The sequence below is a fragment of the Lepus europaeus genome, chromosome 18 (genome assembly GCF_033115175.1).
Source record: "Lepus europaeus isolate LE1 chromosome 18, mLepTim1.pri, whole genome shotgun sequence".
Classification (NCBI taxonomy): domain Eukaryota; kingdom Metazoa; phylum Chordata; class Mammalia; order Lagomorpha; family Leporidae; genus Lepus; species Lepus europaeus.
Genome location: NC_084844.1, coordinates 1,933,672 through 1,947,807, shown reverse-complemented (window position 1 = coordinate 1,947,807; position 14,136 = coordinate 1,933,672). Strand labels below are relative to the sequence as shown.

At 65.4% G+C, this 14,136-nt stretch overlaps 1 protein-coding gene across 3 annotated transcripts in view; it reads left to right on the top strand.

The window, feature by feature from the left end:
- RNF213 (ring finger protein 213) overlaps positions 1–13,737 on the top strand; it is a 103,994-nt gene extending 90,257 nt beyond the window's left edge. For all 3 annotated transcript variants that reach the window (XM_062215757.1, XM_062215756.1, XM_062215758.1), the window contains 13 exons: positions 520–679; positions 1,181–1,361; positions 2,554–2,645; positions 2,969–3,220; positions 5,613–5,745; positions 6,081–6,164; positions 6,362–6,542; positions 6,694–6,895; positions 7,856–7,933; positions 8,388–8,582; positions 9,413–9,502; positions 9,589–9,767; positions 12,041–13,737. In XM_062215757.1, coding sequence (XP_062071741.1) covers positions 520–679; positions 1,181–1,361; positions 2,554–2,645; positions 2,969–3,220; positions 5,613–5,745; positions 6,081–6,164; positions 6,362–6,542; positions 6,694–6,895; positions 7,856–7,933; positions 8,388–8,582; positions 9,413–9,502; positions 9,589–9,767; positions 12,041–12,194 — 1,981 coding nt within the window. In that variant the 3' untranslated portion in view covers positions 12,195–13,737. The remainder of the gene's footprint in view (positions 1–519; positions 680–1,180; positions 1,362–2,553; positions 2,646–2,968; positions 3,221–5,612; positions 5,746–6,080; positions 6,165–6,361; positions 6,543–6,693; positions 6,896–7,855; positions 7,934–8,387; positions 8,583–9,412; positions 9,503–9,588; positions 9,768–12,040) is intronic.
- The last annotated feature ends 399 nt before the right edge of the window (positions 13,738–14,136 follow it).

The following is a 14,136-nucleotide window of genomic DNA, read 5'->3' as shown; positions in this document are numbered from 1 at the left end:
CTGGGAGACGGGGTGTGCTGCTCCTCGGGCCCGCGGGACCTCTGGGTCTCGGGCTGCAGCCGAAGCTCCGGACGCTGTAGCCGGTTGTCCGGGAAGCCCTCGGCTACTCATGTCTTTGCAGCGCGGTGGGTCCGTCCTGTCGCACCTCCCGCCCGCACGTGACATGAAAGCCGTGGCCGGACCTTGCATCCCATTTTTTGGCTTGAGAAAATGAGGACGGTTCCCACGTGGCTGCCAGCTGTCCCCAAACCCAGCTGTCCGTAGCCTGCCCGCTCTCTCCCACCGAGACTTCGGTGCCAGAGGCCTGCGTCCCGACCCCGGCCTGGGATCAGCACCCATGGCCGCTTTGCACCGAATGCCGTGGGGTCGGTGGGCCAACAGAGAGAAAGGCTCGTGGGAACACGGTGTGCTGTGATCACCGTGAGCCTCACGTCCAGGCGCGGGGGATCTGAGGCCCCCACGAGGCCTGGGAAGAGCCACCCTCTCCAGGCTTCCCCGTTCTCCTCTCATCCACTCCAGGAGCGATGCAGATAGAACTCAGACTGGACATGTGCTGGGGGACCCGCAAAACAGAGGCACGGCGGTGGCGCCTGACCGGGAGCTGTCCCCGGTGGCCTTCGTCCTCATCCGGTTACTCACTCATTTGGCCTTGCTCTGGGGAGCTGCCCAAGACCCCCAGGTAGAAAACCGCGCTGCCGAGCTGTCTGCCCCACTGTGGGAAGACCCTGCCGTCATTCGGTCGCTTGGGGCCTCGGTCTTGCAATGCAGAGTCCAGTGGGTGGCGTCTCCCGCGTGGCACGCGACGGCGCAGGGGGACGGCGCACCAGATTGTATCAGAGCCACAGCTGCGTAGCCCGAGCGCAGCTGGGAGTAGCGAGGCCACGTCCTCTGCGCTTTACCCTTAGTGCCAACCGTGGTGGCAGACGGGGCTGTGTGGGGCTGTCCTCTGTCACTCGGTGACACGGGCCTGGCCCACCCACCCACCTCTGCCTCTGCTGTGTCAGCCATGCCGCCCAGCTCCCGCTGGGTCCCCTCCGCCCCCCGCAGCCGCCCTGAGCCCACTCCCAGCTCCCAGCTCCCTCTGGGGCCCCTCCGCCCCCCGCAGCCACCCTGAGCCCACCGCCCACCGCCCGGCTCCCTCTGGGGCCGCAGCCGCACTGAGCCCCCGCCTCTGCCGCAGGCTCTGATGAAGATCGTCAAGCCTCGGGTGTGGGACCTGCGGGGCTTCCTGCAGCAGCACGTCCAGCGGGACCTGGGGCAGCTCACCGCCATGCTGGGCAGGAGCGCCGACGAGACCGCCAGCGTGGCCCACCTCGTCCTGGGCAGCCTGCTCCACGAGCAGCACCCCGTCTCCAGCCAGAGTACGGAAGGGGGCAGGGGGGGGGCATGGACGATGGCAGCCAGAGCAGGCAGAGGCCCTGAGGGGCTGGCGCGGGACGAGAGCTCTGCCTGCCTGGTGAGGCACGGGTGCTCGCTGGCCGCGACCTGGAGACCTAGGTGCCGTGGGGCGGCCCAGCCAAGGCGGCGCTGTGTGTCCAAGACCCCGACCACAAAGGCCCCTGCTGCCTCCACATGCCGCAGCCTGTGCTGACCGGGTCCACTTTGTCCCGGTACATAAGCAGCCTACAAAGATGTTTGCTCAGCCCACTTGTCTATTTTAAAAATTCAGGTCTGGGGCCGGCACTGTGGTGTAGACGGTTAAACCTCCGCCCGCAGTGTCGGCATCCTGTGTGGGCACTGGTTCGAGTCCCGGCTGCCCCACTTCCCATCCAGCTCCCTGCTATGGCCTGGGAAAGCAGCGGAAGATGGCCCGAGTGCTTGGGTCCCTGCACCCACATGGGAGACCCAGAAGAAGCTCCTGGCTCCTGGCTTCAGCCTGGCCCAGCCCCAGTCATTGCACGATCTCTCTGTCTCTGTCTCTGTCTCTGTCTCTGTCTCTGTCTCTGTCTCTGTCTTTCAGATAAATAAACCAATGTAAAATTCAAATCCATAGCAACCGCGAGGCCTGTAAGGCAGCTGAGTGACGTGGTTCTCTCCGAGGGTGGAAGCGAGTGATTTTATTTTCTTCGTATTTATCTGCAATGATCTTCAAGCTGCCGTGGTGGGGACAGAGTTAGTTAGAGTAATCCCAGCACCATGCTGCCCCGGAGCAGCGGACGCCTCCCCCGTCAGCACGGGCGCGTGTGTGATCCCGCAGCAGGCGAGGGCCCCACTGTCGCAGCGAGAGAAGCCCAGGACCCCAGAACGCTGCCCGCGGCGCCCCTTGTGGGCCCCGCCTGTGGCTTCCGGCGGTGGTAGCTGGGCTGGCTGAGGGTGGTGCCGGGCCCCGGGCCCCGCGGCTGCGCTCTGTCCTCGGGCAGGGCTGTGCTCTGTGCTCCTCTGTGTGGGTGAGCGGGGCTCCTGGAGCCCGACGTCTCCCCACAGAGCACCCAGTGCGTGTGGCCCCGCGTTGAGGTGAACCGGGACAGCCCCCCTCCCCCCCCCCCCGGTTCTGTTCCTGCTTCCGTTGGCTCTGTGCTGTCTTGGGAAACCCACGCAGTTTGGTTTCTTTAGGGCCTGTACATTACGACGCACAGCTGTCAACTAAGGAAAAGAGAAACGACTGGGAGAAGCACGTGGAGGCCCTCATCCTACCCGTGCTGGAGGTCAGTGACCGGCAGCTGCGGGTCGTGGGGTGCACGGGGCACAGCTGGCCGCGGTCGCCCTGGGAGTGCCACCAGAGGCCCTCGCGCAGCCCCAGCCTTCGCGCTCCCCACCCAGAGCCCCGTCCTCCCGCTGCCCTAGTGTCCTCCCTGCGGCTTCTGTAGCAGACGGTGAGAGGGCTAGGGAGACGCTCACCCAGGCTGTCCTGACGGTTGTGGATTGAGTGTGTCTCTGCTGGCTGGGCACGCGCCCTCGAGGCCCCCTGGTGGAGGCACTGGGGGTAGCAGTTGCTCCCCTCCAGAATTCTCCGGTTTTCTCCATCCAGCACCTGGATAAAACCCTGCTCAGGGTGAACGCTCTGATCAGCCAAGACGAACGCATCAGCTCCAACCCCGTGGCCAAAATCGTGTACGGCGACCCGGCGGCCTTCTTGTCCCACCTGCCCCGGGAGAGCGTGGTTCACTGCTCGAAGGTCTGGAGCTGCAGGAGGAGGATCACGGTGGAGTACCTCCAGCACGTGGTGGAGCAGAAGAACGGCAAAGAGACGGTGCCCGTCCTCTGGCAGTTCCTGCAGAAGGTACGTGGGGCCCACGCCGCCGCCTCCGTCGGGCCACGCGGCTTCCCCGGAGGTCCTGCGCGCTCCCGTACAAGTCACGCCTAGAGACCAGATTCTTTCCTGTTTTTAAAGTTTTCCAGTCTTACTGAAAGGCATAGGAACAGAGCGATCGTCTCTCCACTGGTTCGCTCCAGAGGCCCAGGACAGCTGGGGCTGGGCCAGGCTGGAGCCAGGAGCTCCATCAGGGTCTCCCAGTGGGTGGCACCAGCCCCTGCTGCCTCCCAGGTGCACGTGAGCAGGACCTGGATCGGTGGCAGAGATGGGGCGTATTCCCAGCACTCCAGCAGGGGTCCTGTCCCGAGTGGCGGCTTAGGCTGCTGCGCCACAGCGCCCGCCCCGGAGATCCAACGCTCACAGGCTCCTGCGGTGCCTGGGTTGCAGGTGGACGTGGGGCGGGGACTCAGGTAGAGAGCTGCGCACACAGCAGGCGAACGCGGGGTGGAGCCCCACACACGGCTGAGAAAGGTGGGGAAGAACCGGAGGGCCGGGAGCGGATCGCTGGTAACGCAGCAGGAGGGGAAAGGTGTCTCTGAGGACCAGGAAGCACTTCCTGTTAGCACTGATCTCTCCCTGACGGGACCAGGAAGCACTTCCTGTTAGCACTGATCTCTCCCTGACGGGACCAGGAGGCACTTCCTGTTAGCACTGATCTCTCCCTGAGGGGACCAGGAGGCACTTCCTGTTAGCACTGATCTCTCCCTGAGGGGACGAGGAGGCACTTCCTGTTAGCACTGATCTCTCCCTGAGGGGACCAGGAGGCACTTCCTGTTAGCACTGATCTCTCCCTGAGGGGACCAGGAGGCACTTCCTGTTAGCACTGATCTCTCCCTGAGGGGACCAGGAGGCACTTCCTGTTAGCACTGATCTCTCCCTGAGGGGACCAGGAGGCACTTCCTGTTAGCACTCTGATCTCTCCCTGAGGGGACCAGGAAGCACTTCCTGTTAGCACTCTGATCTCTCCCTGAGGGGACCAGGAAACACTTCCTGTTAGCACTGATCTCTCCCTGAGGGGACCAGGAAGCACTTCCTGTTAGCACTCTGATCTCTCCCTGAGGGGACCAGGAAGCACTTCCTGTTAGCACTGATCTCTCCCTGAGGGGACCAGGAGGCACTTCCTGTTAGCACTCTGATCTCTCCCTGAGGGGACCAGGAAGCACTTCCTGTTAGCACTGATCTCTCCCTGAGGGGACCAGGAAGCACTTCCTGTTAGCACTCTATCTCCCTGAGGGGACCAGGAGGCACTTCCTGTTAGCACTCTGATCTCTCCCTGAGGGGACCAGGAAGCACTTCCTGTTAGCACTGATCTCTCCCTGAGGGGACCAGGAGGCACTTCCTGTTAGCACTGATCTCTCCCTGAGGGGACCAGGAGGCACTTCCTGTTAGCACTCTATCTCCCTGAGGGGGCCAGGAGGCACTTCCTGTTAGCACTGATCTCTCCCTGAGGGGACCAGGAGGCACTTCCTGTTAGCACTCTGATCTCTCCCTGAGGGGACCAGGAAGCACTTCCTGTTAGCACTCTATCTCCCTGAGGGGACCAGGAGGCACTTCCTGTTAGCACTCTATCTCCCTGAGGGGACCAGGAAGCACTTCCTGTTAGCACTGATCTCCCCCTGAGGGGACCAGGAAACACTTCCTGTTAGCACTGATCTCTCCCTGAGGGGACCAGGAGGCACTTCCTGTTAGCACTCTGATCTCTCCCTGAGGGGACCAGGAAGCACTTCCTGTTAGCACTCTATCTCCCTGAGGGGACCAGGAGGCACTTCCTGTTAGCACTCTATCTCCCTGAGGGGACCAGGAAGCACTTCCTGTTAGCACTGATCTCCCCCTGAGGGGACCAGGAAGCACTCTCGGAGGGTGTTACCGCGTAGACATTTTCAGGTGGACATGGGTATCACCGCGTGGACAGAGGGTGTCACCGCATGGACAGAGGGTGTCACTGCGTGGACAGAGGGTGTCACCGCATGGACAGAGGGTGTCACCCCATGGACAGAGGGTGTCACCGCATGGACAGAGGGTGTCACTGCGTGGACAGAGGGTGTCACCGCATGGACAGAGGGTGTCACCCCGTGGACAGAGGGTGTCACCCCGTGGACAGAGGGTGTCACTGCGTGGACAGAGGGTGTTACCCCGTGGACAGAGGGTGTCACCGCGTGGACAGAGGTGTCACCCCGTGGACTGAGGGTGTCACCCCGTGGACAGAGGGTGTCACCGCGTGGACAGAGGTGTCACCCCGTGGACAGAGGGTGTCACCGTGTGGACAGAGGTGTCACCGCATGGACAGAGGGTGTTACCCCCTGGACAGAGGTGTCACCCCGTGGACAGAGGGTGTCACCGCGTGGTTTCCCTTCCCCAGGAAGCAGAGCTGAGGCTGGTGAGATTCTTGCCTGAGATCCTGGCCCTGCAGAGGAGTCTGGTGAGACAGTTCCAGAACGCGCCGGACGCCGAGTACCGATCCATCCGAGGTTTCATCAGCAGTCAGGGTTCAGGTACGAATGACCCCACCAGGACTGCCTGTGCCGGCGTCCCCGCAGGGTCCTTGCCGTGGCGGCACTGGGCAGGGCTGCAGGGCTACGGGGTCCCAGCCCCTGACGTCTGAGCAGGAGGTAGGCAGTGCCCAATCCCAAATCCCACCAGAAGCTCTGGCCGCAGCTGGGGAGCCCTGTGCGCGCAGGCACAGAGCTCAGCCACATAAGGCAGCCTTGGGGACACGCTGGTGAGTGCGTGGCAGAGGGCAGGGTCCCGCCAGAGCCCACGCCGTGTCCCTGGGCCCTGGCTGGGCCGGGGTGACCGCGGGGCTCTTAGTGAGCACCTCGTCCCACAGACGGGCGGCGGCACCGGCTCCACCAGCAGATCACCGTCTTTCTGTCCACGTGGAACCAGCTGAGGCGATCCCTGGGGACCAACGGTGAGTGCCCCGGCTCCCTCACGATGCACGCGGCAGGCGGAGCATCCGCCCATCTTGGACACAGACGTAGGGCACCCCGAGGGGTTGAGAGCGCATCGAGCAGAGCCCTGGGGCCCAGCCCCCGCCCTGTTCTCCCTCCTCTTCCTCTCCGCTTCCTCCCGGGGGCCTCGGCGCGCTGACAGCCCTGTCGTTCCCAGGTGAAATCAAGCTCCCCGAAGACTACTGCCGTTCGGACCTGGATCTGGACTCGGACTTTGGGGTCCTTCTGCCGCGGCGCCGGGGGCTGGGCCTCTGTGCCACCGCCCTGGTCAGCTACCTGATCAGCCTCCACAACGGGATGGTCTGCACGGTGGAGAAGTTCTCCACGGAGAACAGGAGGTGGGCGCACAGGCCAGCGGGAAGCGTGGCCGCTCAGCCGGTCCCTGAGCCAGGGGCCTCACCCCGCCCCGCCCCCAGGGTCCCTGTTTGGCTTTCAGCCGCTCAGGCTGACGGGACCCAGCCCCGAGTGCCGTGTCTCCGTGTCCCTCAGCTACTCCGTGGACGCCTCGGACGTGGCTGAGCTGCACGTCATCAGTTACGACGTGGAGCGGGATCTGACCCCACTGATCCTGTCCAACTGTCAGTACCGGGTGGAGCGAGGCGGGGAGGCCCTGCAGGAGCTGGACCTGGACAAGATTCAGCGGCAGGTCGTTGGCCGCTTCCTGCAGGGCAAGCCCAAAGTGACCCTCAAGGTGAGCAGAGCCGTGCGGCCTGGGGCTGGCCGGTGTGTGTGTGGGGACCGCGACAGACCAGGGCGAGGCGGGCCCCCCAGGCCGTGTCTGCCTCATCCCCTTGCTCCCACGTGGCTCTCGGGCTGGTGTCGCCCCACGTGGCTCTCACATCGGTATCGGCAGTACTCCGCCAGGCTTGGCTCTGAGTGTCCGTGGACTTGTTGGGCTTTTCTCGTGGGGTCAGTGGCGTCACCCTCCAGCCCGGAACACCCCACAGTCCTCACCGTCAGCTGTGCCCTCCGTGTGTGTCTGTGTTCTGGCCGCCACAGCCTGCTGCAGCAGCCGCCCTGGATCCGGCGGCCTCCAGAGGAGCCCAGTGCCGCCCCCTAGAGGGCCTTGCGGGCCTCCACCGCTTAGGGGCGGGGCCTCCACCGCTTAGGGGCGGGACCTCCACCGCTTAGGGGCGGGGCCTCTGCCACTTAGGGGCGGGGCCTCCACCGCTTAGGGGCGGGGCCTCCACCGCTTAGGGGCAGGGCCTCCACTCCTCTGTCTGCAGCCACTCACCCCTCGCCTGCCCTGCAGCCTGGTGACCGCACCCTGGCTGCCCCTTCTCCCACACCCTGCAGGCACCTGCCTCCCCTGTGCCTTTACGGGGGCCACACCCGTTCTCACTAGGACAGTTTGCTCCGCCCACTGCCCACGGGGCCAGGAATTGTCTGAACCCAGGCTCTCGGCCTCCCGATACTGCTGCTGCCTGGCCGAGGGCCTGCCATGCTCGTGGTCCGTGCCCAGGGGCTGGGGAAGGGCACGAGGCCGCAGGGACCCCCACGCAGCCAGCCTGGCCGTCGTGGCTGGGCTGATCCCTCCGCTGCCGCTCCCGCGGGCCGAGCGCAAGCCCTGCCTTCGTCCAGCCCGTGGATTTGTCACTGTCTGGGACCTGCACGCCGGCTCCACCCTGAAAGCTCTCGCGTCTCCCCGTAGGGCATCCCGACGCTGGTGTACAGACGGGACTGGAACTACGAGCATCTCTTCATGGACATCAGGAACAAAATGGCACAGGTGGGCACGGGCACCTGTGTCAGGGCGGGGCTTTGTCCCCGCTGGGACAGCCCCTGCCTCGGCCCAGCCTAGCGCTGTCTGTGGAGGGGGCGGGACGCACAGCAGACCCTCCGGTTCCCGTGTGGACACGGGTGGTCGGTCCTGGCGGGGCGGCTCCGAGGTGCCGGTCACCCGGGTGCTCAGGCGCCCAGAGATCCCGCTGGTCCTGCTCTTGACTTCGACGTCGGTGGGCAGCTTCTCCCCTCCCTCCCTGGTGGTTCCGAGGGTTCTGCGAGCTCACAGTGGTGCAGTTGTGGGATGCTGCTTGGCACTTGGCGGGCGCCGCGTCGGCTGTCCCTGTGGTCATCGGGGAGTCGGCCCTGCCTGTGGCCTTGGGCAGGGAGCCGCTCAGCTCTTAGCCGGTGGCAAGAAACAAGGAGCCCACCCACGGCTGTGTCTCCCTTCTGGCTCCCAGAACCCTCTGCCCAGCTCGGTCGCCGGCGCCATCACTGGACAGCTGCAGGCCTACAGTGACGCCTGCGAGGCCCTGTCTGTCACCGAAGTCGCCCTGGGCTTTCTCAGCACCGCCGGCGGGGATCCCAGCATGCACCTGAACGTGTACACGCAGGACGTCCTGCGCATGGCCGGGCAGTCGGCTCTCGTGGTGAAGGTGGGTCCTGCGGGGGGCAGCCCCCCCCAGGGATGTCAGCCCTGCTCCCGGCCAGGGACACCGCCGCCCACGGGACACCCCCGCCCACGGGACGCCCCCGCCCACGGGACACCCCCCCCACGGGACGCCCCCGCCCACGGGACACCCCCCCCACGGGACACCCGCCCACGGGACGCCCCCCCGCCACGGGACGCCCGCCCACGGGACACCCCCGCCCACGGGACGCCCCCTCCCCCATGGGACACCGCCACCCACGGGACACCCCCGCCCACGGGACGCCCCCTCCCCCACGGGACACCGCCGCCCACGGGACACCCGCCCACGGGACACCCCCTCCCCCACGGGACACCCCCGCCCACGGGACACCCGCCCACGGGACACGCCCGCCCACGGGACACCCGCCCACGGGACACGCCCGCCCACGGGACATGCGCACCAAACGCTGACCGTCCAGAGGGAGCCTCTGAGGACCCGCGCCGGGCGGGGCGAGGCGGGCGAATGAGAGGCTGGGGCGGAGGCGGCATCAGAGCAAGAACGTGGAGGCAGCCCTGGTCCCTGGGCTGTGGCAAGCGGGGTGGGGCCTCCTCCCCCTCCCCCCCTCCCCTCCTCCCCCCTCCTCTCCTCCTCCTCCCCCCTCCTCCTCCCCTCCCCCCTCCTCCTCCCCCCCTCCTCCCCCCCTCCTCCCCCCCTCCTCCCCCTCCTCCCCTCCCCCCTCCTCATCCCCCCTCCCCCTCCCCTCCCCCCTCCTCCTCCCCCCCTCCTCCCCCTCCTTCTCCCCCTCCTCCCCCTCCCCTCCTCCCCCCCCCTCAGGGAGCCCCTTCCTCCTGCAGGCCCTGAGCAGGTGCCAGCTGAAACACGCCATCGCCCTGTGGCAGCTCCTGTCCGCTCACAAGTCGGAGCAGCTGCTGCGACTGAAGAGGGTAAGCCCGCCCCCGCCCCCGCCCCCCCACGCAGGGCGCCCCCCCCCCCCCAGGCTGCAGCGCCCGTCCGTCTTCGCTCACGGCAGGAGCCGTTCGGGGACATCAGCCCGCAGTACAAAGAGGACCTCAGCCCGGAGGACGCCAGGCTGCTGCGCGCGTTCCTGAAGCAGCACGGCCTGGACGCCTTCCTCCTGGAGCTGCACGAGATGATGGTGCTGAAGCTCGCGGGCCTGCAGCCCGAGGACGGCTTCAACCCCGCCTGGAGGTGAGCGCCGCCCAGCCGCTCCCCGCGCCGCCCCCGCGCCGCCCCCGCGCCGCCCCCGCACCGCCCCTGCCCTGCCCCTGCCCCGCCCCTGCCGGCTCTGTGGTCGCTGTCTATTGAGCTTCCTAACGGTTAGAAAAGTCGCATATTCTCACACTAACAAGTGCACCTGTGCTGTCAAAGGGACCACCTGATAGCTCACTCTCCAAGTGCCCACAACAGCCCAGGGCTGGGCCAGGCCGAAACTGGGGGCCAGGAACGCAATCCACGTGGGTCTCCCACGTGCGTGGCAGGGACCCAGATACGGGAGCCATGACCTGCTGCCCCCCTGGGGCGCACGCGGGCAGGAAGCCAGAAGGGAGGGCAGAGTCAGGACTTGAACCCAGGACACAGGGGTCCCAGATGGCAGCTAAGCCACTCCAACACAGGCTACCCTGAGGCGTGCGGTTGTTTTAAGGATTTATTTATTTGACAGAGTTACAGAGAATCAGAGAGAGAGAGAGAGAGAGAGAGAGAGAGAGAGGTCTTCCATCTGCTGGTTCACTCCCCAGATGGCCGCAGTGGTTGGAGCTGGGCTGATCCGAAGCCAGGAGCCAGGAGCTTCCTCCAGGTCTCCCACGTGGGTGCAGGGGCCCAAGCACTTGGGCCATCTTCCACTGTTTTTCCAGGCCATAGCAGGGAGCTGGATCAGAAGTGGAGCAGCCGGGACCCGAACTGGTGCCCACGTGGGATGCCGGTGCTGCAGGTGGCGGCTTTACCCGCTGTGCCACAGCGCCGGCCCCAGGAGATGTGCATTCCGATAGAAATTTTACATTTTGATGGAAGCTGCAGCGGCGTATACATGAGAACACCTAGCGCTGGACGCTGTCCGTCTTGTTCATTTTTGCCACTCTGATGGCCAGAAGTGGCGTGTTGCTTACCCCTGTTTGTGGCTGAGCAGGTGTCTGCTGGTCAGCGTTGGTGCAGTGCCCCCCAGTCAGGCCCGTCTTTAGTGGCTGCTCTGCTGCAGCCAGATGGGCCGGGCCCTCCCCCGCCCGTGGGCCGGGGCTCCTGGGTTCAGCTCAGGTTGCAGAGCCCCTGCCCTGTTTGTGCTTGGAACACTTGTTTCATTGACCAACTGATCTTCCTGTGTGGGATGAGGCAGGGACTGAATGTTACTGATTTTTTAAAAGATGTATCTATTTATTGATTTGAAAGTCAGACTCACAGAGAGGGAGACAGAAAGAGAGAGGGGAGAGAGAGAGAGAATCTTCCATCAGAGAGAGGGGAGAGAGAGAGAGAATCTTCCATCCGCTGGGTCACTCCCCAAGTGGCCGCCGTGGCCACAGCTGAGCCAGGCTGAAGATGGAGCCAGAACCTCCATCTGGGTCTCCCACGTGGGTGCAGGGGCTCAAGCCCTCAGGCCATTTTCTGCTGCTTTTCCCAGGCTATCAGCAGGGAGCTGGATCGGAAGTGGGGCAGGCAGCAGCCATGGCCCCTGTGGGATGCCAGCATCGCAGGCAGCAGCCTGACCCTTCACGCCACAACATTGGCCCCTACTTTCACTATTTTTAATAAAAAGCATGGACTGGTGCTGTGGCATGATGGGCTAAGCCTCCGCCTGCAGTGCCGGCATCCCATATGGGCGCTGGTTTGAGTCTCGGCTGTTCCACTTCCGATCCCTGCTGTGGCCTGGGAAAGCAGTAGAAGATGGCCCAAGTCCTTGGGCCCCTGCACCCGCGTGGGAGACCCGGAAGAAGCTCCTGGCTCCTGGCTTCGGACTGGCCCAGCTCTGGCCGTTGCAGCCTTCTGGGGAGTGAACCAGCAGATGGAAGACCTCTTTCTCTCTCTCTGTCTCTCCCTCTCTCTGGCTGTAGCTCTACCTCTCAAAAAAATAAATAAATCCTTGAGGCAGATTCCCGAGTTGCCCCCCACACTGCGCACTTGCTGTTTCTGTACACACTTATCCCACTCACCGTCCTCTGGGCTGTGGACCAGGTCCTTGCACCCTGGACTTGCGAGTTTGCAATCCCGGTTCACGCAGGGCGCTTCAGGAAGGCTGTGGAGAGGGGGGATTAGGAGAGAAGTTTGTTTTAGTTTTGTTTGAACTTTTTGAAATCGCCCCGTGTACAACACGAAATGGGATTCGTGGTCCTGAGTCACGTGACTGGTGAGCCTGGCCGCTGGGCCCCGCGCTCCCCCGGGTGCCAGTGTCAGGGGCGCGGGGCTCTGCTGATGGCCAGTCCCCCGCGTCAGGGAAGACGGCTGAGCGCTGCCCTGGTCCCTTGGTGTTGCAGCCTGAGGGACACCCTGCTGTGCTACCTGGACACCAAGGAGTGCGAGCTCCCGGGGCTGGAGGCGCAGTTCCCGGAGCAGATCCTGATGTCGAGCTGCGTCGCCGTGTGGAAGGCAGCTGCCGCACTCAAGCAGGAGCGCCAGGTAGCGCAGTAGAGCTGCGCCCCGGTGCCGCCCCGGGCCGTGGTGATGGAGCCCCTCCGTGAGTGACGCCGTGAGTGACATCCTGAGTGACATTGTGACATTGTGAGCGACACCGTGAGTGGGGGTGACGGGGCCCCTCCGTGGGCCGGGCCTCAGGGAGCGCTCAGGAGGCCGTGGCCACAGCGTGCCACGTGCGCCACGTGTCCCGGCACGTTCTCTCCGCGTTGTGCGTGCTGTTCACCAGGGGCTGAGACGACGGGGAGCAGGGAAAAGGCGCCCCCTTTATCGCAGGGGACGAACGCGGTCGCCTCTCGGCCTCACACCCAGGACGGGGCCGTCCCCAGCCTGGGGACGCGGCCACCGAGCCCTCCGTCTGGGGGGGAGGGGACGACCCCTGCTTCCCTGCACTCACGGAGAGAATCTGGGCTCCTGCCTCGGCCCCGCCCCTCACCTGGGCGCTGGGCGCGAAAAACCGCCAGGCTCTTTGTCTTCTACAGATTCAGGGCGAGCCGGGAGCCTCTGGGCCCCGCGCTCCGGAGGAGCCCAGCCCCGAGCTGTCGGGGACGCTGCCGAGGTCTCCGTCTCCCCACGTGGGCAGGGGCTTTGAAAAGTGCCTGGAGAACGTGGCTTATGTACGTGGACTGCAGCATTTTTCGTGCCAAAGTGTATTTTTAACTCCGCTTTCCACAGACGTTTTGAAGTCTCCCCACCTAAGGGCACGGATCGATGGCCAGAGGGCCCCCCCGGTGTCGGGTCTGAAAGTGCCGAGTGGGGGCCGCTCCCGGGCGCCATGTGAGGAGCTGAGGCGCAGCCCCTCCGGGGTCGTGGCCAGGGCATCCGAGCTGAGGCCCAGTGGGTGCACAGACCAGGGCGGCCTCTGTCCGAGCGTCGCCTGAGCTGGTGTTGTCCTAAGGGTCACCTTCCTCCCACACCTGCTCTGGGCCCCCCCCCCCCGGCCCGCGTGGAGCTCGGCACCTGCTAGCGGTGAGACCAGCACAGCGGTGTAGCGCAGGTCAGGGGCCACGGCTTCCACCCTCATTCCAGGGAGCTCGTGACTCGGCCCGAGTCGGGCCCCTGGAGTGGGACCCCAGGAGAAGACGCCCGCTGAGCACCGGCCACGGACTCCCGCGGATCCGACCCCGGGAGAAGCCCCCTCAGTGCCCCCTCGTGGTGGGGGTGACCGAGCCGGCCTGAGCAGCCCAGCCACGCCCCACAGACCCTGCCTCCGCCCGTCCAGGGGGAGGGGAGGGGTCCTGGAACTCCTTGGCTACCTCAGCGCTGGGGTGCAGCTGGGCCTGGGCGCCCACCCCACCTCCTCACCGCCCACGCCTTAGCTGGGGGGTCAGGCGCCAGTCTCGCTCCTTCCCTCTGCCCCCCGCTACGGGTTTCCAGTCGAAATGCTTTCAAAGCCTTACCTCCGAGCTAGCGTCGCCTTGTTAGTGGGAGCACGCAGCCTAGCGCCGGCTGTGGACGCCACTGTCCCTGTCACCCTGTTTTAATAAACCCGCATTGTTCTGCTCAAAGACTCCTCCTCCCTGCGGCAGCGCCTCCACGGCCCACAGGCACCCGCGAGGCTTCTGGGTGCGGTGTGGTTCCTGCTGAAGTGTTCTGGTGCCATGGCTCAGCGGGTGGGGGGAGCCGGTGCCTGTGGACCAGATGGCAGTGCTGCGGCCCACGTGGGGCTGGCGCGGATGCAGCCCGCCGGGCCCCGCGTAAGCGGTGTCACCGCAGACAGCGCGACCCTGCTGCCCATGGCAAGGCCCGAGCGTCTCGGCTGCGGCGTGCGGAGAGCTCCCGCCACAGGCAGCAGAGGCAGCGGGAGGGAAACCGGGGCCCTTCGGCGGCCCATCCAGTGTGTCAGAAACACCACGGGTAGCCAGGAGACACTGCACCGTCTGCCTGGCCAGCCCTGCCCCGGCCCTCATCCTCACTCCCACGGAGGTCCGTTCTCCAC